The sequence below is a fragment of the Phyllostomus hastatus genome, unplaced genomic scaffold (assembly GCF_019186645.2).
Source record: "Phyllostomus hastatus isolate PE091 unplaced genomic scaffold, TTU_PhHast_1.1 phas_scaffold_78, whole genome shotgun sequence".
Classification (NCBI taxonomy): Eukaryota; Metazoa; Chordata; class Mammalia; order Chiroptera; family Phyllostomidae; genus Phyllostomus; species Phyllostomus hastatus.
The window spans coordinates 30,063,390-30,086,691 of NW_025334041.1; the positions used below are offsets into that span (position 1 = coordinate 30,063,390).

At 38.0% G+C, this 23,302-nt stretch overlaps 1 protein-coding gene across 1 annotated transcript in view; it reads right to left on the reverse strand.

Moving 5' to 3' along the window:
* Positions 1-2,951: 2,951 nt before the first annotated feature.
* Positions 2,952-23,302, reverse strand: part of VPS50 (VPS50 subunit of EARP/GARPII complex) — a 119,331-nt gene continuing 98,980 nt past the window's right edge. Inside the window, exons 22-28 of the mRNA XM_045828661.1 lie at positions 20,771-20,851; positions 14,227-14,375; positions 13,498-13,594; positions 12,357-12,515; positions 9,398-9,519; positions 6,436-6,625; positions 2,952-3,687 (exon numbers count right to left, since the gene is read on the reverse strand). Of these exons, the coding sequence (XP_045684617.1) occupies positions 3,568-3,687; positions 6,436-6,625; positions 9,398-9,519; positions 12,357-12,515; positions 13,498-13,594; positions 14,227-14,375; positions 20,771-20,851 (918 nt within the window). The 3' untranslated portion in view covers positions 2,952-3,567. The remainder of the gene's footprint in view (positions 3,688-6,435; positions 6,626-9,397; positions 9,520-12,356; positions 12,516-13,497; positions 13,595-14,226; positions 14,376-20,770; positions 20,852-23,302) is intronic.

Consider the following 23,302-nt stretch of genomic DNA (forward strand, 5'->3'; position numbering starts at 1 on the left):
TGGTTCTTCATCAAAAACAGAAAACAAAACAAAAAAGTGCTCAGTAAGTCGTATTTTTAAAGTACAAAAATCCCAGAGGGAGACCAGTTATCCTTCTTCCCCAAGTTCCTGCCCCGACATCCCTACCAAGTGAAAGAGAATATTTAGTTGTGGTTTTGTTTTCAACTTTTTAAAAAATGATGCAAGTATACTTAGCAATATTCACAAACAGATGTGCTGAACAAGAAAAGCATCACCAGAGCAAATGACCTACTGTCTTCTATTCATTGTGAACGAGTGAAGAATTCTCATGTATGAAATCCGACATAGTTTTGTCCTTGGCAAGGTGGACAGCTTAAACTATTTCATGTCTTTAAAAATTTGTGAGTGAAGAGTTGAGCATATATTTTTCATAATAAAAAATCTGTAAAAAGCTGTACAGGTCTTAACATTTACAAAGCTTACATCAGACTCTTAATAATTCCCTTGTCATTGTCAAGAGTTAAAAATAACATTTTGTTAACAACTAAGTCTGCATTAAAGTTATTCCAAAGAATAAAGATCAAATATAAATATTTTCCCCTGGACCACTTTGTTTTGCTGAGTACAACTTACATATCATCTCTAGGTCCAACTTTTCATTACAAAAGATAAATATGCTTTCAAAGTAAACTGAATTATAACCCTGTTTTATGACTATGTTTGAGTGAGTGGGCAATGAAAAAGCTACTTAATCTAATGTAAAGTTTCACTTTAGCATTTAGCTAAATAAAAACTTTCAAAGGAAACTCTGCTTAAAGATGTGATAAGTACCACGTGGTCCTGGCTTCAAGCGAGATTCTACTGCATTTTGTAAATTCAGCAGATGAGCTTACTTGTCCAACTGGACTTATAAGATCTCTACAGGGTTTATATTAATAAACTGAAGCAAACTAGCTTACTCAAATCGCTCTGCATTATCACCTTAGCATTGTTTAATGCAAGACAATGTATTTGTGGCAATAATCATTCTCTCTCAGGGAATAATTTACCATGCTCTCCTATCAACTTAACATCTGAAATTCTGCAAGACACTTTCATATAAAATGTCAAAGTTTAGAAAAACTCAGACACGAAGTTTGTTCGTAACAGTAAAGTTTTGGAACATGTATACTTCCATTTACATTTTCAATTCTATTTTTCTTAAAATCAGTTTCATAAAATGTTATATGGTCATAATCAATATAACTTCATAATCTGCTGTTAGGTAATTTCATGATTCAAATCTCCTGTTGTTTTGATTTTTTTCCTCATACTTACTGAGCTACCTTTTAATGCACAAAATAATTTTTCAAAAAGCAGAAAATGTCATTTTATTTTGAAGATGAAGAAAGCAAAGTGTGGGTAAGTTAAAAGGTCTGACTATTGCCCGGGCTGGTGTGGCACAGTGGACTGAGCATCAGCCTGTGAACCAAAAGGTCACCGGTTTGATTCCCAGCCAGGGCACATGCCTGGGCTGTGGGCTGGGTCCCCAATTGGGGACATATGAGAGGCAACAGATCCATGTATTTCTCATGCACTGATGTTTCTCTCCCTCCTTTCCCTTCTCTCTAAATATCTTTATAATAATATTTTAAAAAGGCCCTTGCTGGTGTGGCTCAAACTAGCCTGCGAACCCTTCACTGGTTCGATTCCCAGTCAGAGCATATGGCTGGGACTCGGGCCAGGTCCCCAGCGGGGGGTACACAAGAGGCAACCACACACTGATGCTTCCTTCTTGCTCTCTTTCCCTTCCCCTTTCTCTAAAAATATATAAATAAAATCTTTTAAAAATAATAAAAAAAGGTCTGACTGTTAATTCCTAATCACCCTGGAAAACATCCTACCTTCCTGGTAGGATGATCTAGGCTAAACTAAAGTTAAAAATTAAGGGAAGCAACTATAAAATCCATGTAAAAAAGAATAAGCACTTCCTAATCAACTGAGAAATAAATGAGACTAATTAGCTCTTTATGTGCTGGCTGAACATGGCATTTAACTATCCAGACCAAGCTTCTCTCATGTCTGTTCTCTTTAAGTGGCTGAATACGAAATGGCTACCTTCCAAGTTCACAGTCTAGTCCACACACAGACATCCTCTAGCACGCTGGTTATGGGTATCTGCAGGGGCTGAAGGACAGTGAGTGGCAATCATCTCCTGATCATCTCCACGCTGGGTCACCCTTTGCCCACCATGTCAGCATCTCAGCTCCCAGGACACAGGCACCTTTCTCAGGAGACGCTTCAGGAATCAGTGAGCTCCTGGACAGATGCCACATAAGCTTAGACGTCTTCTACTCTCCAGCCAGAAAGAACATGCAAAACATTCTTTATCAAACAGTTGGCATGGGAAATTGATTCTTATGTCATATACAGGGTGAGGCAAAAGCAGGTTTACAATTGTATGGAAAATAATATACAATAATTAATAAACAACAATAAAGAATAAACTGTTTCACATACTTACAACTGTAAGTCTACTTTTGCCAACCCTGGTATGTTGGCAGAAACCCTGACTCCAAAGCAAAGTTTGGAGGAACAGTACAGAGTTCTGAGGCCCAGACACTATCGCTGGCTAACTTCACATTATGACGTCTGTCATACAAAGCAGGTATTTAAGAAAGGCGAACAAATGACCTTATACTCACGCTTGACTAATAGTCAGTTCTTTCCATGAGCCAGCTAAGACAGGTTTTGCTGTTCTAAGACAAAAGTTGAATTGAAAGAGAACAAAGCTCATATCAAAAATGTCCCATATTTTTAAATAAATCCCACAATCACTATTCTGCATGCTGTTCAGGCACTGAAAAGGTACACTTCATAAAATCCCTTTCTACGACTGGTTTCAGAATATAAGATGACTAAAATGAGAACATGTAAAGAAAATTCCATTGTACTTTCATGAAATCTGCTTGCCGTGGAAAAGTATCAAAACACAGTCTCATGTAGGCTGGTCATGTTGGAGTATAGCATTTATTAAATTTTATCACTTATGATCACTGTATTATAGTCAAATGAAACCTGACAAATTTCCACATTTGAAAACACAGACAATGTACTGATTTTTCAACTATTTGCTTACATGTAGTTCTCAATTCTCATGCAGTGCTCATAATTAAAAGATACTGTACATTAACCCTCTAATATTATCATAATAATAATATCATTATTAAGGACTAACTCAGAGGGTAGAAGATGTCAACATAAATTCATTCTCCAAAAACTGCCTATAAATATATTGTCACAGTTCCCTGCAATTGTATAATTCCAGACCATTCTTCAGTAAAATGTACAATAGTAATCATGTAACAATAGTTATAACAAGGCAATAGCATCTTTTCAGGAAAGGAACACAAGAGATGAGACTCGAAGTGGAGGAGGAGAGACCAGAGCACGGAGAAGTCATTTCGGAACACCACACAGACTCCAGCGGTTCCCGCTTGCCAGTTGGGGGGCACATGCACGAAGTGTCCTTAAGCAGACAGCTGTCAGGAGGGTATGAAGAATTGGCTTTCACATCATGTATGTTGAGAGAAGATCAGTGGCATTGAGGACAAAGAACTGTGTTCATTATCTCTTGGGTCTGTCTATATCATCTATAGCTGCCAGAAGTCTCTGTCTTGCTTTTTTATTAATATGGGATCCCAGGCAAACATTTACCAGATTGGTCAGCTGCTTCGTTGAATACTCCTGCTCAAAAAAGAGAAGACCCAAACTCAGTACACTGCAAGACATGCATCGGATCAACACAATGGAAGGACAGACAGAAGTTCAGTCTCAGCAGATAACTGACGCAGCACTACAAACCAGGGACAAGCCTTGGACATTACAGTGGTGATGTGACAGACAAATTGCTCACTGAGCTATAGTAAGGGAATAAGGATACTGGGGCACACATTTGCAACAGAAGGCTAGAATCTTTATCACATGGTAGATAATCTGACGTGCCTGTGCTTCTGGTTATGCTTAAGATCATACACTTCCTTCTTATTTCTGTGACAGTCTTTGTTATTATCAATATACACTGGCATTTCAAATTTTCAAAATGCCAGTGATTAAGTATTTTCCAATACTCCACATTTTGCAAACATTGTATATAAGACAAAAACCTCCACTCACAGAACCACTACTCTTCTCAGATACAGTAAATGAGTAAGGTAATACAGATCCAAAAGCTACTGGTTTTTGAGCTCTCATATTTTCACTGGTAGCTAGTAAGTAAAATTGAGACCACAAGTACTTTCTATGTACAAATCTATTTGGTTTCTGAATTTCAGATATTGAGTTGCTTGGATGAGAAAGAACAGGGACTCGACAGAACGTTTTGCATATTGATGTGGTTCAAGAGTTCAAACATGGAGAGAGGGTTGCGGCAATCACCTAGTAAGAAAAGAACACGTCTTCAGTGGATGTAGCCACTAAAGATAGTGCAATTTCAAAATATAAGAAAGAGTTCATTGTAAAAACTCAGCAAACTACTCAGGTTGTGTACCTGACCTCCGAGAGCACCTGTCAACACCTGGGGAACACTCTTAAGTAACCAGTCAGCACCGAGCGAGTACAATTGTCATCCAGCACCGGACTAGACACTGTGGAACTGAAGTTCGCTTTAAGACAGGACAGTCCCCTTGCTGGGAAATTTTCACTGAATTACAAATATCAGTTACAGCTCTTCCAAATTACCAAACTAAAAATTTTAGTCTACTATACTAAAAGAGGAAAACATAAAATGGGCATCATTCTTCCATCAAATAATGGATATCTAAGAGCTGCTGCTTTTGCTCCTCAGCTCCCGGAAACCTCTCCCCAAACTCCTTCCTAGTGCTAACCCCGAAGTAGTTTCGGCTTATTTTGCTAAATGGATCTTAACAACATTCAGCAGTCCATCTGCACCTGGCTTAGCATTCTGGTTCTCAGAGGTCAGGGGTCAGTGGCATTATGCTAAATGAAATAAGCCAGGTGGTGAAAGACAAATACCATATGATCTCACCTTTAAGTGGAAACTAATCAACAAAACAAATAAACAAGCAAAATATAACCAGAAGCTGAAATTAAGAACAATCTGACAGTAACCAGAGGGGAAGTGGGAGGGGATAATGGGAGGAGAGGGGGAAATGTACAGGACACCCCCCCCACACACACACAAAATGAAGTGAGGGTGGAATCAGCGGAGGGAGGTGGGGATGGCTGGAGGCGGGGAGTGGTAGGGGGTAAATGCAGACAACTGTACTCAAACAACAATAAAATAATTAGTTAAAAAAGAAAATAGCATGTACACTTCTGCTTTGCTCTGAGAGATCTGAAACTGACCTACAAGTGGGCATGTGTATTGTACAAAAGACTCAGGCTAATGGTCCAGGCTAATAATCATTTCATTTTTCTAAAATGTTGAAACCAGAAAGGATGAGCCTAATGAAGTAAATATAAGTAATTCCTTTTGTCTGTACCCAGTCAAATAAAATAAAAATTTACATAGCCTTTACTAATGATGTTTATAGCATAAATAAATGTGAACTCTAGTTATTGAAGATGTGGTAAAACTGTAACACCTCACACACTTTCATTAAATTTGTGTTCACATATTGTCTATCCAGGCAAATGCTATTAACAATCATACAGAAAAGCTCACCATATTAGTGCTCTAGTGATGTATGTTGATTTGAACTATATCAAAACTTCAGCATCTTAAATAACACTTAATAAATTATATTTTTCTTTACTTATCTACAGGGTCCAGCAGAAGTAAGGCCTGCTTGAGTGTGGTTGGTAGGGTAATAATATGGGTAGAATAATGTATAGTTTTAATTTGAACATTTCACCTCCAATGTCATATGATGTGCTTGAGTGTGATATTGTTATGTTACAGACTTACATGCTTATGATTTTGTAATTTGTGCCAGACCCTGTATTATATATATCCACACAGAAGAAAAAAATCTCATCGGCACTTGAGGCAAAATCTAACGGAGGATGAAGTTGCACTGAGCCATTTAATACTCATATACTCAATCATCACCACTACATGTCCGTGAGTTCAGGATGTCATTAACTCCTTCACTGTGGAGGGCTGTAAGGAGGTTTAAGTTACAGCTTTGTGAATCACCTAAATGTTGCTATATTCAATTTGTCCTGATGTTAACCAACTTCAGCTTTTTCCTACAATGGCTGCAGGATAATCATAGCTAACGTTCAGACTTGGGCTATCTTTCGAGATAATTACTGTTAACAGTTCACGAAGATCTTACAAGATTTCATTAGGCAAAGGGCACTGCATGGACACTGTGTGAACAGGATAAAGACATGGCCTAAGAAGTTCATGCTAAACAAGCAAACGTTTCTTTATATTTCACCCTCATGACTTTGAATTACATAATATACCCGACAAAAACGGAACAAAGGAAAAGGAGAAAACTTAATTAACGGCCTTCCGGCTCTCACCCTGTGCTCTTTGATCCAGCGCTCCATGTCATTCTCAGTTAGGTAGTAGGCTTTAATATAGGTTTCCACAAATTCCTTATCAGGGATGGGTCTAATATCTGTTAGCTTTTCAAGTTTCATTAAAAACTGTTGAAAATCCAACTGCATCAAGGCACGACCCTCATTACTACACTTCTTGACATTGGCATATCTAAGATACACAATAATAAAAAAAACATAAATGATGGAATGGTTAGAAAAAGAAATCTTTAGGTACTTAAACTTTTCTCTAATCCAAAACTGGACAAATTCACCATTTTCAGGGGAAAATGCACATAAGCCTTGAATCAGGCCTTGTCACTCAACAGTCATTTCATCTATCTGGGCCTCAGTTTCCTGACCTGCAAAGCTAAGAGACTAAACAACTTCTGAGGTTCTTTGTTGTTCTCCATGCTCAATTAACACAGTCACTTGTACCCTGGCTGAGTGACTTGGTTGGTTGGAGCACTGTCCCATGCACCAAAATGTTGTGGGCTCAATTCCAGTCAGGGCACATACCTACATGGTGGGTTGGATCCACAGGTTGGGGTGCATAGAGGAGGCAACCAATCTGATCTTTCTCACATCAGTGCCCCCCACCATTTAAATCTATAAACATATCCTCAGGTGAGGATTAGAAAAGATAATAATAATATAATCACCTAAAAGAAAGTTACACTGATATTCCAGTTAATATAGCTGCCAAGAATTATTTCTAAAACTAAGCTATAAATACTAAGTAATCTTAACTTCATAAAACTGCTCAACATTGTAACTACTCGATACAGAAAAAACAAATGAAGTAATTCTCCCATGAATATTCTTCAAACCTGAAAAATGTATGAGTATATAAGCACAGAAAGTGTACACATATACTTGACAATAAAACACTTAATATACTTATTTTGAGATCACACATTACTGAGAAATGGTGTGTTCTAAGGCTGAATAGTAATAAGAATGAATGCATTAATTCTCACATACATTTTATTACTCATCAGTGTCTCATTCTTTCAATCATACAAAACTCAAAGATTCCAACCCTAAGGAATGAGATACTTCCCCTAAGGAAAGTTTCAAGAAGACTAAACTTACACTATTTAAAGTGACCAAATGATTTTTTAAAAATAAAATACAAGTGAAAAAATTAAGTGTTTATACAGAAATATAACATTTATTATTCAGTTTTCTACTTTATTAAACAAATTTATTAAAAACACTTTTTGCAGCCCTGGCTGGCGTAGCTCAGTGGATTGAGCGCGGGCTGGGAACCAAAGTGTCCCAGGTTCCATTCCCAGCCAGGGTACATTCCTGGGTTGCAGGCCATAACCCCCAGCAACCGCACATTGATGTTTCTCTCTCTCTATCTCCCTCCCCTCCCTCTCTAAAAATAAATAAATAAAATCTTTAAAAAAAAATGCTTTTTGCCCTAGCTCAGTTGGTTGGAGCATCATCCCATACACCAAAGGATTGTAGGTTTGATCCCCAGGGACATACCCTAGGTTGCAGGTTCAATCCCCAGTCGGGGAGTGTACGGGATCAGTGTTTCAGTGTTTCTATCTCGCATCAAAGGTCTGTCTCTCTCTTTTCCTCTCTCTTAAAAAAAAATCAATAGAAACATATCCTCAGGTGAAGATCTAAAAAATAGTAATAAACAAGTTTTTTAAAAACTTTCTAATCAGGATTGTTGACACAGAGCCATCTGTGACTTCTAGCAGGTCTGGCTTCAAGCCAGAGTGCCTGACTGCTGTCAGCTGGTCACTGTCACCTTCTCACTTCCTAATGCATTCTTTCTGTAACTGATAAAAACTGAGGAGAAATCAGATAAATAATGTGTGAAAATCCAATTGATTTGTAATTCCAGATCACTCTGAATGGGCTTTGACAAAGTAGTTCACTGTAAGGGATACTTCAAATGTGTTACTAACTCTCTTTGGTGTTCTAGATGTTATGGGCAGAGGAAGCACAGTCTCTGAGTGAGTAGAAAATTATTACTAACAGATCTTCAGAATCAATATATGAAAGAATTATACAGTTTACTATGGCATAATAAAGATATTATTAACAGTGGTATAGCGGCTTTGAGGACTGACTTTGCCATCAGAAAATCAGGAGTTCATAAGCCTTCTCTGTATTTAAAGCCTGTAAACTTGTCAGGTAAATTATGCACTCTGTAAATTATGTAAATGTCCAACCACTATGCTGCACACCTGAAATGAACACAGTATTGACCATCAACTGCAACTGAAAAAAATAAAATAAAATGGGAATATTCTCAATAAATTAATAATAAAAATGTAAAATTAAAAATTTTATTTAAAAACTAAATTTTAAAATTTTAATTAAAATTTAAAAACTTTAAATTAAAAATTAGTTTTGATTTAATTTTTAAATTAAAAATTAAAAATTTAATTCCCTTTTTAATTGAAAATTAGTAATAAAAATAACTGTGAACTTGGACAAGTTATTTAACCTATTCAAGCCTCAACTTTGAGGCCAGGTATCCTTGCTGACATAACAGAGAGAATAACAACACTATCAAAGCGAGTTTTTGTTAGGGTTTCTTAACATAATCCTGTAAGTCCTTGGTTCAGTAAATGACACAGTGCCCCATAAATGTCATGAGTAATCATCGTAATGATAATTATATTATTAGATAATAACAGTGACTACTAGTTTAACTTTCGGAGAACCATTAGCTGCTGCACCCCTCACTCTCCAATGAGCTGGCTCTAGGTCACCAGCAAGAAAAGAAAGCGCAGAGAGAGGCAGCCCAGGAAGGCTAGCCGTATTCCAAAGTCTAACCTAAATTATTATGGAATTATCTGCTATTTGTCGCTATCTCCACCTGACTCTCTCTACCCATTAGTGAGAACATGCCATGTTATTCATGTATTAGTATTTATCACCAAGGAATCAGATAACGCTTTCACAAAACACTTACCCCTCCACAATAGTTCTATTAGCCAGTCGTATACAATGTTCCCAAAGTATATTAGACACAGGCAAGGGTATCCGAACTCTCTTAGAAACTTCATTTAACCTCCTGTTAAACTGCTCAAATTCCTAAGAAGACAAAAGTCATGGTTGTACATGAATATAATTATAATGCCACATTGCTTTCCCTCTTAGTCGCCCCCCCAAAAAAAGATTTAAAAAGACCCAGAATCAAACCAAGCAAAAAGAGATAATGCCATATTCATTCAATTTGATGTGCTTTAAAGAACCTTCATATTGTTTAAATTATACTGCAACACAGAGTAGGTACATATATTTAATCTCGAAGGAGCTGTCATCAGCTGATTAACGATGCTGACAATGTTCAAATGTCTTTATGTCTCATATTTTTCTGTGACTGTCAGTTATGGATTAAAAGACCTGAATAATCTGTTTCTAAAATATCTTCAAGAGACCCAGTTTTAAAAAAATGTTTTAATAAGCTTTCAATTCGAAGTGAACTATTTGTAATTTGTGGCTATCTCTATTCCTTAGAGAGCAGTCTGGTAAGTTATTCTCTTTCCTACATATTTTTTCAAAGTAAATATTATATAGTAACTGATTTGAAAGTCATATAATAGCTGCTAATTTTTAGTAAAATGGACAAAATAAAAATATTTTCAATTACCAACAGAAAACTGAACATTTTTATTACTTATTAGTAACTTTTATGATCATACTTTACTAAAAATAAAAATACATGTAACTAATTTAGACAATTCAAATTACATAAAAGCGGCAGGTAGTTCACCCCTCAATGAATGTGCTCATATTTCTGGTTTCCTTGGGCTATTAATATCTAAATACGATCATTTACAAAAGTAAATGCTGTTGATCCTTGCTTGACAATATATTTCAAAACTTCAGAAGGCTTAAAATGACCCTTTTTCCCTGAGGTGTCCTCCACAGAGAAGGTACACAGCGCTTAGCAAGTCAAGCCTGACACGTGCCCAAGTCTTCTTGGGCAAGAAAAGTCTGATTTGACCATCGCCAGTCAGGCTACCACATAATTATTTTTGTGTTATCCTTTGCCACTTCCTAAATTACAATTTTTTGATTTTTATTTTGATAGTTAATTGCTTTTAATTATTCATGAAAAAGAAGTGCATCTTCAATCCACTAAAGTTACTTTTCAAAATAAAAGTTAAACAAATAGGTGCTCTTCAGCTTCATTTCATGACTCTGGTCCAGCAGAGTATTTGCTGCTGTACATACATTTCCCTACAGGAAACTCTGCTTTGGGTGTCAAGAGCTTTCACTAATACTTCAAAGATAAAAGTATATGCTTACCATATAAAACGTCATTCTATTCACTGCTAAATACATGTGCAAGAATGCTTCTTGGTAAATGAATAATAAAACCATTTCATTTTACTTAGGGTTCTTTTGAGGCAACAGTGAACAGTGCTTTTTACCTACTGGTTTGAACTTGGAAAAGCAATAGAACAAAACTTGTAACAGTTTATGAAAAGTTTTAAGCTGCTAAAAACTGGATAGCATTGGTCCTTTCTTATAATGTTCTTTCTTAGAATATAGTATTAATGTTTCTTGGAATTAGGAATAACTGAAGCAAGTAGCCTCCTTCTGGTATGAATAGTCACTGAGTGCAGGAGTCTCTTTTTCTACTGTACCCTCCAAGTACCATGGTAGCATGTCATAAAAAATAGAATCAACTTTTCAAAAACAGAATTGTTCAAATAAGACAGTGTGTGATGATATGTACATTGCATTTATCTTTTATATTCCAAATTAAAATTCTCACCGGAAACCCCCTGGGTGCTCCAGCAACCAAAGGTCTTCCAGGGTGGCAATCGCAGAGCGCTCTTGTTGTCACTCGCCCCTCAGATCTCCCGTTAGCCCCCGAGAAGCTGCTAACTGATCTCCCTGAGGTGCTGCTAACTGACCTTGGCACCCTCAGACCTGAACCGGCCCTGGGAAGGGGCACTACACTGCTGGGAGCTGGCACGTGGGATGCATCCCACTGCGCTCTCTGTTTGGATCTCTGGCTTTGTCTACTGGTTCCCAAGTGTCCCAGGCTATTATTCTTTGACTTGGAAGCAGGTAAAATGTTCATGTAAACAAAGTCAAGAGCTTAAGAAGGGCCAATTTTATTTTCACTGACGAATATGAAAGACAGAATTTTTCTGAAAGCTGGTTTTCCTTTTCTCAGATGCTCTTTCCTTGCCTCAGACACCCACACAGCTCATTTCCTTCCGGCCTCTCCTCAATCTCATGTTACCAGAGTCCTTCTCTGAGCACAACTAACCACCTGATATTTCTCCTCCACTCACGCCCTGCCACTCTCTACTCCTCTTCTGGTAATTTATTTTTGGAGAGCACATAAGTTCCTTAATTCAGGACTACATTGCCAGCACCTAGATCAGCGCTGGGATGTGTCAGGTGATCTATAAATACCTCGGGAGGCACAGATCTTTAAAAAGTGACTACAATTCTTTTCAGAAAAACTGTAAATGTAAATCATTAAATGCAAAGGTAATGTGATTTCTGGAGAAAAACAACTTAGCACAAGCAGGTGTACAGTATGGTCTCTTGCTAATGGACAGACACAACTGCAAAACTACCTTCTCGTCTTGACAGTCGTGGCTACTGAGATAACACAGTATAACACAATATAACACAGCACAGTCAGCCAAGACATGCCACTCAAACTCCAACCCAAAGTGGAAAATCAGTGAGCAAAACAAAAAAGCTACAAAGTATTCTTGAGTCTAAAAGAACACAATTTGGAAAATAAGTATAGTCCACTGCAGGGACTTGAATATCGTGATGGTAACAACGTGGTAATACTGTAACTGCAATCTCACCCCTCCAGAGCCACTGCAACTGTAGGAGCAGTCAGTCCTTAGTAGCATGTCTTCAACCAAGATGTTTCCCAGAGTACTTGCCTTTAGCAGTGCATCCACATAGATGTTGTGCTGCGACATAATTTCCTTTACGTCCCATTTCACGTTGGCCATCAGGAGCAGCATCTGTTCGTAATCAATGGCTTTCCCAGCTACGATCCAGTAAATTGGTTTGCGTAGTTCACTGGCAGTTGAGACTGTCTGAAATAAATTTCACAGAAACAAAAAGGAATGTTTTCTAAAAGTATCAGATTTATGAAGAATATTTTGCTCCTATTTCTAGTATATATGGTACCTTAATATAAAACTATTCATTTGCAGATTTATATTATGAAAATACTTTAATTCAAGGGCAAAACTCTTACTCAAAATATAATTTTGAGACACTCAATAAACTTGAGGACCCAGACACCACAACTTTAAAGGAACCACAGATTTTCTTGGAGACTAGCAAATGCTTCTCAAATTGTTTCGTTTCTCTCCATTTCGACCCCTACTCCCCCACCTCAGGATTCCAACATTCTTGACTGTATTTCTGTAAGGGCCCTCAAGCCAGTCTCCAGGCCTCTAGGCCTGCCAACTAAAGCCCGTTCTTCACACTGCCTCCAAAGCACACTCTCCGAAACACACACCTGGCCACCCCACTCACCTGGTCCAAATCCTCTAGCACCTTCCCAGCATCCCTAGAATAAAGCCCCACTCCTGGCTGAGAGCACTGCTTATCCCTCCGCCAGCCCTCCGCCCTGCTCTGATAATGTGGCTTGTTCTCAGCCACTCAGTGCGCCGTGCTCTCCCTCACCTGCTGCTCTTTGTAGAAGTTGTTCCTTTAATTTGAATATACTCCCCACTCAGCTGGCTGGCCAATTTAAACATCACTTCCTCCAGACAGGCCTTTCTAGACACCCTGCTCCCAACCACACACCCTCTCCACATGCAGCCGAGGTTACATACCCTGCCACTGCTGCTTTCCCTTTTTTATATTTTGAATAAATTGGTTTTCTCTCTCACTGCACCAAAAGTCTCAGTAAGTATTTAATACAGGCATGCAGGTGTGAATAAACAAATATTCTACTCCAGCTCTCCTGGGACTGATCACCAGTTTAAAAAAGAAAACACCTAAATAACATGTGACAGTCTTATCTTGCCCACAGTGAAACGACACTCAAGACTGACCACCTCTGACCTGAGAGTAAAACTGCTGGAGGAAGGGCTTTTTGACTGCAGGCATCACAGCATCCAGGTGCGGCTGAAGGAACTCAAACTGTTCGGCCAAGAACACCCTGAAGGGAATAAATAACCCACCTTGTAAACAAAGCACAAGATTCAGAGCCTGCCAACATTTTTGTATAAGTAATCTTTAAGATCTCTAAGCAAAAGCTTAACAATTAAAATTATTTTCCACCTTAGTGAACTATCTCTTGACACGCTCATCTACACAAAAATTAAAGCTAAAGAAGTTACATGCTTCAACTGCATTAAGAACTGGAGGATTTATAAAGGTCAGGAAGCACTTGTGCTGATGGCAAGGGTCAACTATGTTTAACACTGAACTGACAATGTAACTATAGTTTCTCCAGAATCACAACTCAACAGTAAAATAGAATGTATATTATAATATGATTTTTTAAAGTTTTATTTAAAGCATGGATCATGTTGCTGAAGATTGAAACTTAAAAGACCGGCTTCCTTCCTTTCCTTCCTTTCCCTCCTTCCTTCCTTCCTGTTATATAACTGAAAACCAACCATATAGTTTTAAAAATCCACTGGTAATCTATTTTAGGACCTACTTCTCAAAAACATAAGCAATATTTACACGTGGAATCTGTATAGAGCTACAAGTCTAATTACGCAGTGCTTACTTTAATAACTTTACTTTTATCCAATGGCAGAGCAACAGTTTTTCACAACTTACAAGGACTCTGTGGCTACCACTCTTTCCGCCAGCCCGTACAAGGTATCCCCAGATGTCAAAACCACTAGGTGACTGAGGTGTGGGCTCGGTACCTTCTCCTTTCTCTCTTCTGCTGCAGTGAGCGTGGCCGTAGGATCCGCTGAAACTTCCTGAAAATACAACACATGAACATGCACAGTCTGAAACAGCAAATCTAATGGCAATAAACCATGTGATTTTACCAAACTGGAGCTATAATTAACCTATGCTCAGGCATGCATTAATTACATTTGGTTCCTCTTTTTTCCCCTCTTACACTTCCTAACTATTGGAACTTTCCTTTCTATACAAAGTGAAAACGATCCAACTCTACCTGCTGCTGTCTGAGCATGACCTGAAGTGGACAACACGAGGAAACTTCGTGACCTGAAAGATGTTTCACAGGGACCACAGTGAGATGCCCATCAAGAACTTGTAAATGAGGCAAAGGAGATTGCTTCTTGAGAACTAAGTTGGTAAATATCAAAACTATGGTGTGATTAACCATTTCACACCCAAACCAATCAAGGTGCCTTTGGTATAATTGCAAGGATGCAGGGTTAGAATGAAGTTATAAACTGCAACAGAACCAGCTGTATTATGTCTGTCGGGGACAGATTATTGATGAGAAGGAAGATGGTTAATGGGAATAAGAGAAAGGGATGCCCCAAAAGCAGGGTGTGTTGAGCTTTAAAAGATTCTCAAAGAAAATTAAAGCACAAAAATTAGACATATAAAAAAACCTAAAATGTAAATCTAGATTAGATTACTTTTTAAATCCATTACATAGTCACAAATCACTGACGATTTCCTTATAAGTAGAAGAGACATCAAATGCATTGGACTCTGGAGTATAACTTAGGTTTATAAGTTTAGCAAAATGAAAATAAAACATTATAAAACCTTTCAAGTTAGAAAATGGTTTTATTCTTCATTTCTATACCCTATCTTTCTAAAAGAATACTGTCTCTTTTTAATCACTAATTATTCTTTAGTTGTTTGGGGCACAACCATGCTTTCTCTAGGGAGGACCAGGATAAGGGAACCATGAGAATTAATCAATGTTGCAGTTCCTTTATTTACTTCCTTCTACTAAAAAAGGAAAAACATCACCCTATCCCTGGAAAAAAAATCACAAAATCACATACTATTTGATACCAACTGCTTGCTAGTGATATGGAATTCTGGTGGATGTTACTCGTCTTCTTCCAGTAACACCAGGTCTCACTATCTCCTCCACTAACTCTTGGGTAGAAGCTACCTCATCTCTCACTTACACACTGCAGCCAAAGTAATTCTCTTTTAAATATTTAAGTTGGATCATGTCAATTCTGCTTAAACCTCTTCAATGGCTTCCTGCCTTCCTTAGAGTAAAATCCAAAGGCTCTACACAATCTAGATTCTGGCTTCCTCTCTGGTTTCATCTACCACTATCATCACTATCATCTTGCTGACTTCCTTCTTCTAATTATACCAGCCTCTGCTGTTGCTGGAATAGGCCAATTATTGTCCCACCTCAAGGTCTTTGCATGTTCCCTCAACTGAAACATTTTCCCCAAAACATCCCCTCCCTACTAGAAAGCAAAGTGCATATGGGTAGGGAGTTTTATCTTGTTGCCCCCTCCCCATCCAAGTTGCATCCCGAACTCTCAGAAACTGCCTGGCCTCATGTTCGATCAACAGGCACTAACTAAATGTTTGCAGAATAAATAAACCCTCATCCAGGTGGCTCACTTCCCTACTCTTCCTTCAGGGATCTACTTCAATGTCACCTTCTCAGAAAGGCCTTCTCTGATCACCTAAAGAAAATCACATGCTTTTCTCCTTTTTCTACCCTTCTTCCCTAGTTCTTCATAACTCTTGACACAATCTAAAATTAAATGAGATATTCATTTATTCTTCATCTGCCTCCTCCACTAGAGGGACCAATGGTGTTCCACAAAGTATTTAGGAATTCAGTATGAACAACAAATGAATGAGAAAAACAAAATTCACAGACACACAACAGTATGGTGGTTACCAGAGGCAAGGGTGGGCAGATGGAGGGGTAGTCAAATATATGACGATGGAGGATCTGATTTCGGGTGGTAAATACACAAGGCGATATACAGACGATGTATCACAGAATTGTACACTTGAAACCTATGTAATTTTATTAAGCAATGCCACCCAATAAATTTAATTTAAAAAGAATAAAAGTGAAAGAGAAAAAAAATAACAAAGGTAGCTAGCTATCCAGCCCCGGCCATTGTGGCTCAGTTGGCTGGAGCATTGTCCCATAAACCAAAAGGTCACAGGGTTGATGCCCAGTCACAGCACATGCCTAGGTCGCAGGTTCGGCTCCAGGTGCGGCACATACGACAGGTAAGCCGTTGATGTTTCTCTCCCTCTCTAAAATCAATAAGGATGTCCTCAGGTGAGAATTAAAAAAAAAGATAGCTACCCAACTATTGTAAAACCTCTGAGTCCACTCATCACAGAGCTCTTTGCCTTCTATTTCCAACACCTCCTATACACTCTGTATTTTCTTAATTTGGAGTTGTGAATATCCATCTCAGAGCAAGTCAAAGAAGGGTAAGGAGAACTGAAACTCTGAAACAGGAAAAACTAATAAAGGAATTGGGAGAAGGCTAGGGCATATGGCTACTAGACTAGTCACAGTGGCCCCAGTGGGGTAAAAATAGGACTAACAGAAAACAGCCCCAGCAAGACAGATTTGACTGCATCCTAACAAAGCGCAAGCAGTTGGACAGAGTGTAAGCAGGAAGGGTTGCTGTGGGTGGTTATGAGTTCCCAGTGGAAGGAGAAGTTCAATCAGAAGCTGATAGCTACTCAGTATATACGAATACTCGATCTATAGATTTAATGAGCACCAATAAACTTTCTTCTATGAAGCATTATATTCTATAAGTACAACAAATTCTCCATTCAAGCACTGAACACACACTCTTTTCAAATATTGTATAATTGAACTAACAAAAACTGACATGAACTTTCTGCCAATACTGCACAATCTCACACTCAAAATAGCTCCAGGATAACCACGAATACCCCACATTATGATAACAGAGTTACTCTGAGTTTCATTCTTTTAAGATCAGGTATCACCATATAGACAACATATTTATAAAATTAAAAGCTTCTTTGAATTTAGATACTAACTGGTCAATCTGGGATAGAAGAGGGAGATGGAACTGGGAGGTGATGAAGGCAGAGAGAGGCCATCACGTGCAGCCTGAGGGGAGTGTAGTTTATGTGTGGGTGTGGCTGGACCAGCCAAAAGCACTGACCTCCCTTCCTCCTTGGCCACCTGCAATTCAAACGTGCTGAGTCCCCTCTCTACTCGCACAGCTCTTTCACTACATCCTCCTTGCAGAGACCACTGGACTTGCTGCCCCCATTTCAAACGGTTTCCATTAGGATGCCTTCCTTTGTTCCCATTTAACACTGGTATTTAGGCACAAAAATTAGGGTAATTATCTGCTCAAAGGCTAAAATTCAATGTTTACATTTAGGGAAATAATGCTTGAAGAGAGCAAGAGTTGCACAAATGACCAGCTGACAGAAGTAAATGGTGTGTGCTTACTGCTCACTTAGATGGACCAGTGTTTTAGTTATACCAGTAAAATCAGGGGAGGAAATACAACTTTTTGAAGACATTGAGAAAGAAAACCTTAATCAAACTTTATTCTCACAGTGAATATCATATTTTTTAGCCTTTCCTGCAACCAATTATCACTACTAGGAGAATTCATATTTATAAACTTTTATGGACCAATTTAAAATATATTTTAATATCAAAGATTTAAAGTTGGCCAAAGGTCTTAAGCAAACATTTAGCATCACCAAGCGGACAGTGAAAAGTCACATTTCTGGTGCCGTTATCACCTATACCTGCTCGTTTCCTACTCTTCCCCATCAGACCCTTTTTCTGAGCCTTCACTTGATGTGTCAAACAAATTTTCTTAGTTTCCTTGACTTCATATGATAAACAATTTTAGGTGGCATCTTTAAGAACATAATGATTCTATTTGCTTTTTACGGCTAGGCAAAACTTAGAAGATAAATATGGAAAAATAAAATGACAAAACATACTGTTAAAATGTTGACTAACACATATAAGAAATAAAAGGAAAAATACTACTTCAATCTAGTTGTTCCAAATTGGTTAGGCAACATATTAATAGCAAACAAATGTACTCAATAACAAGAAATCAATCAACATTCTCTGCCAATCTTGATGCAAATTAACAAGGTGAAGAAAAATAGCTAGAATACACTAGCTTACCAAAACCTGACATCAGGGTCTAGTATATGACAAATATATTTTCTAAAATAATAAACCAATGTTTATCTGTATGAATAACAATTTAACATGCAAAACATTGAAAACTAATGGAAAATTTCAGGACAACTTCTAATATATTGCTGTAGAGGCTTATGCTCCAAAGGAGTAAGGACCATGAGAGGGTCAAAGGTCAGCATACCTCATAAACCAGAATCACTGCACAGCCTTTCTGATCCTAAGCGCTGTCTTTAAGAGATGGGAAGAATAAGGATATAAAGAAAAGATACCTTTAAGAGACAAGGTACCAAAGAGAAAAATAGACATATTTATTTGGGAATGGAGGTATAGCTGGTTCTTACACACACATTTCTAAATCTAACTACTACACCACGGTATTCAGGAAGAAGTTTATCCAGCGAACACAAAACTGGTCTGACAGACACTACGGACACACTGTTACCAACAGATGGGTGGCAGCTGGTCTCAAAGGGCCCCTGTGTGGTCCCATTATTTACCAGATCATGCTATTTCACTATACTTCAGATGGCAAAATCTGAGGCGTTAAACCCACACCGTAAGGGTCAAATCTGGACCTGTGGTTTGACCACCAACAAGCTAGTAACCAGCAGAGATGACAGTGACATCAGAATGAATGACTCTAGGGATAAATTACAGCCCATCAATCTTGAGGCATTAGTGAGAAACAAGAAAAACTTTAGCAACAGAGGAAGATCCAATGGTAAAGATTACACAAAGTATCAAACAAGGACAAGCAAAATCAAAACATAGATAACTGCCAATCAGGATGAAAACCAAAGGACTTTCGAGACAAAAAAAAAAAAAAAAAAAAAAGATGGCTGAGTCAAAGGAGCTTTGGACTCTGAAAGTGAAGATCAGGATCAAATAGGTAAGGCCAAGGAAACAAGCCCTGTTAAGCCAGGAGACACAAAACTTGCAGATTGGAGATTTATTTATTTATACTACAAAAATTTACTGAAGAAATGCTGTGTGCCAAAGTGATATGAAAATATATATATATACACTTTCATATGTACATATTTCTAAATATGTGCAAGGCAAAGAGATGCCCAAATCACAGGGGAGATGATGAGATGGATACAGGTCATTTTCTGCGCTCACCTGAGATATCACCATGTGCCTCTCACTTTATTCACCTCTCTGCTCAAAGATTACCGTCCTATCACTCAGCTTCGTTTTCTTCTTAGCACTTACAAGTATCTGACCCTATATTATATATTTGTTTATCTGTCTCTCTGCCCCAATAAAATACCAGTTCCAAGGAAACAAGAATTACCTCTTTTGTGCACTGATGAACTCCCAGCACCACAAAAATGCCTGACATATAACAATTACTTCAACAAGTATTTCTTAAAAGACTGAGTGACTGCACTGCTTTATAAAAACATCATAACAGAAGAATGCACATAATACTGAGCTTATAAGAAAAGAGGAAAATGACTGCTTGTTTAGGTAAGTAAATGAACAAAGGAAAATTTGGGGAACTCTGAGGTTAATGTAGATGCAGAGAAACATAAAAACAACAAAAATCTCTGGCTACAGTAACCAACCACAAGAAAAAAAATGTTCTTAAATGCTTATGTCAGCTTAAACACTACAGAGCATCAGCCCTGTTTTATGACCTTACCCTATCTTCTTAAAACACGCATTTCATCATGTGACATGGTCAAACACCCAGACTTCCCACAACATAGCCAACTAAACCCAGACTGGAATTTCAGAGCCACTAATAAAAAGTCCTCAACACTCTGCAGCACAGCTCTCCAGCATATACCAGGGCCCACCACGAAGACCTGCCAATCTCGGGGTCAGGCCTGCTCCCACCTCAAGGGCCCTGCTCAGCCGCTGAACCTCAATCTGGGTGCCCTTTCTTCTCTTTCCCACGAAGCCCATACCTGTTCACCAAAGTCTAGCACAAGTCTTACCTGCTTCTTTAGTCATTCTCTGACATGAAATTTGCACATACGCCTCTCCTCTCTTGAGCTTGTACTGGATACACTGCCAATATCACATTCTTCCATGTTTTCTCTCTCCAATCAGACTATAGGAAACCTCCACTTTACTTCCTCTGGGCGCTTGGTATGACACTAACACTCTGGCACTCAGCATACACGTAGACATATGCTTATATGCAGTTGCTTAGATGGCTAATTTCTATTGTATATAAACCCAAAGAATTGATTCCAATTGATTACTTACCATGTCAATAAGGCTCTCTTGTATTCTGTTTAGAGTTGTTCTTAGTCTACTACTACTAAGGCCTAGTCCCGTTGACTCCAGCTGAAAAAGAAAACAAAAGACGTGCTATCACTGTGGCGATAACCTTGCGAATGCTGTACTTCTAACTCACCAGAATGAAGAATCTGAGGAGTTTTCCCTCGAGACACTTAGCCTTTAGAGGGTTTCCAAACTTCATTTAAAAATTCTAAAACATCAAGGAAAGAACTCAAACCTTAGTCCTCAAGGGAACAAGAAAACTACTTACACATGTGCATTTAGAGGTCACACTAACATCTATTAATCTAATGAAGTATCAGGAGAGAGTTCACCAGAATTTCTTCCTACAAGTTATTACTTTTAGTTAAAAAAAACTTCAGATTTTAGATACTTAAAGACAGTACACTGTGTTATGTTTATGTAGAAGCATAATAATGTAGTGTTGCTAATTTAACACAAATTAGAGACAGCCAATGAAGGAGAGAATCCTAGAAGCAGCAAGAGATAAGGGGCCAGTAACCTACAAAGGAGTTCCCATCAGACTGTCAGCTGATTTCTCAAAAGAGACCTTACAGGCAAGAAGGGGCTGGAAAGAAGTATTCCAAGTCATGAAAGACAAGGACCTATATCCCACATTGCTCTATCCAGCAAAGCTTTCATTTAGAATGAAAGGGCAGATAAAGTGCTTCCAAGATAAGGTCAAGTTAAAGGAGTTCATCATCACCAAGCCCTTATTTTATGAAATGTTAAAGGGACTTATCTAAGAAAAGAAGATAAAAAAAAAACATGTATAGTAAAAGGACAGCAAACTCACAATTATTAACAACCACACCTAAAGCAAAACCAAAAGACACTAAGCAAACAACTAGAACAGGAACAGAACCATAGAAATGGAGATCTTATGGAGGGTTAGCAACAAGGGAGTGGGAGGAGGAGAGAGGGGGAAAAAGTACAGAGAATAAGTAGCATAGATTGTAGGTTGAAAATAGACAGGGTGAGGGCAAGAATAGTATGGGAAACGTAGAAGCTAAAGAACTTATAAGTATGACACATGGACACGAACTAAAAGGGGGATGTGGGTGGGAGAGGGTGTACAGGGTGGAGGGGAGTGAAGGGGGAAATGGGACAACTGTAATAGCATAATCAATAAAATATATTTAAAAAATTAGAGACAGCCTAAATCTTCATTCAAAAATTAATAAACTTTTTTGTTAGTAAACATTCCACAGTATAGACTACTCCTCACTATAACAAAGCGAAAGCATTTATAAAAATCTTCACTCAGGAAGGTAAATGAGAAGTGAGACTTGACTGCTAAGACATGAAAGGTTGGCTCCTTGATGATTCAATTGATGACTAAAAATTTAATTCAAAGGTAGTCATAAACACATAGAGACACCTGGAAAAAATAATATTCTGTATAAGTCAAAAAACTTAAAACTTTATTACTAATGAACTGTAAAATATATAATCTCACTGAGTCATAGAAATTGTGTGTGTGTGTACATACATACTGAAGCATACACACATTATCGTTCCTCATTGCTTCCAATCTAATACAAGAACACGAAATTATTTACACAACATGTGTTAGAAAGCCTCAAGCCAAAATAGTTGTGTGATGGCATGGTGTAGTTAAAACATGAACTAATTTTATATGGTAACTTTCTATTTTATTTTACCAGGTTTTTTAACTTCAGCTCATTTTTTTTTATTAGCTATTATACATAGTTAAATTCAGCCATTTTAAGTGTAGAGTTTGATCAGTTTTGGTCATTGTATACAGCCTGGCAACCAGCAACCGCCATCAAGACAGAAGAGTCCCTCACTTTAAAAAATGTCCTCCTGCCTTTTGCACTTTAGCACCTCCAACACCTTTATTTAACCCTGTATCTGCTTTCTGCCCTTGCAGTTTTGCCTTTTCTAAAATTCCATATAAATGGCCTTGGCTGGTGTGGCTTAGTGGACTGATTGCCAGCCTGCAAACTAAAAGGTCACCAGTTCGATTCCCAGTCAGGGCCCATGCCTGGGTTGCAGGCCAGGTCCCCAATAGGTGGTGCACAAGAGGTAACCACATGCTGATGTTTCCCTCCCTCTCTTCCTTCCCCTCTCTAAAAATAAACAAATAAAATCTTTAAAAATAAAATTCCTTATAAATGGAAACGTATAGCATGTAGTCTTTTGTGTTTGACTTCCTTCTTGTATTTAGCATGCTTTTGAGATTCATCTATGTTGTAAGTCTACTGGTACTCCATGCTCTTTTATTTCTTAATAACTAGCATTCTATAATATGGATACTTATTCACCAGTCAATGAATATTGGGTTCCAGTTTGGGCTATTTGAATACTATCACTATGAATATGCATAGTCTTTGTGTGGATATATACTTTGTGCAGTAAACATGTAGAAGTGCAATTTTCAGTTCACATATTTTTAACATATTTTTTGCCATACTGTTCTCCAAAGTGGCTATACCATTTTGCACTTTAACCAACAATGTATACAAATTCTTG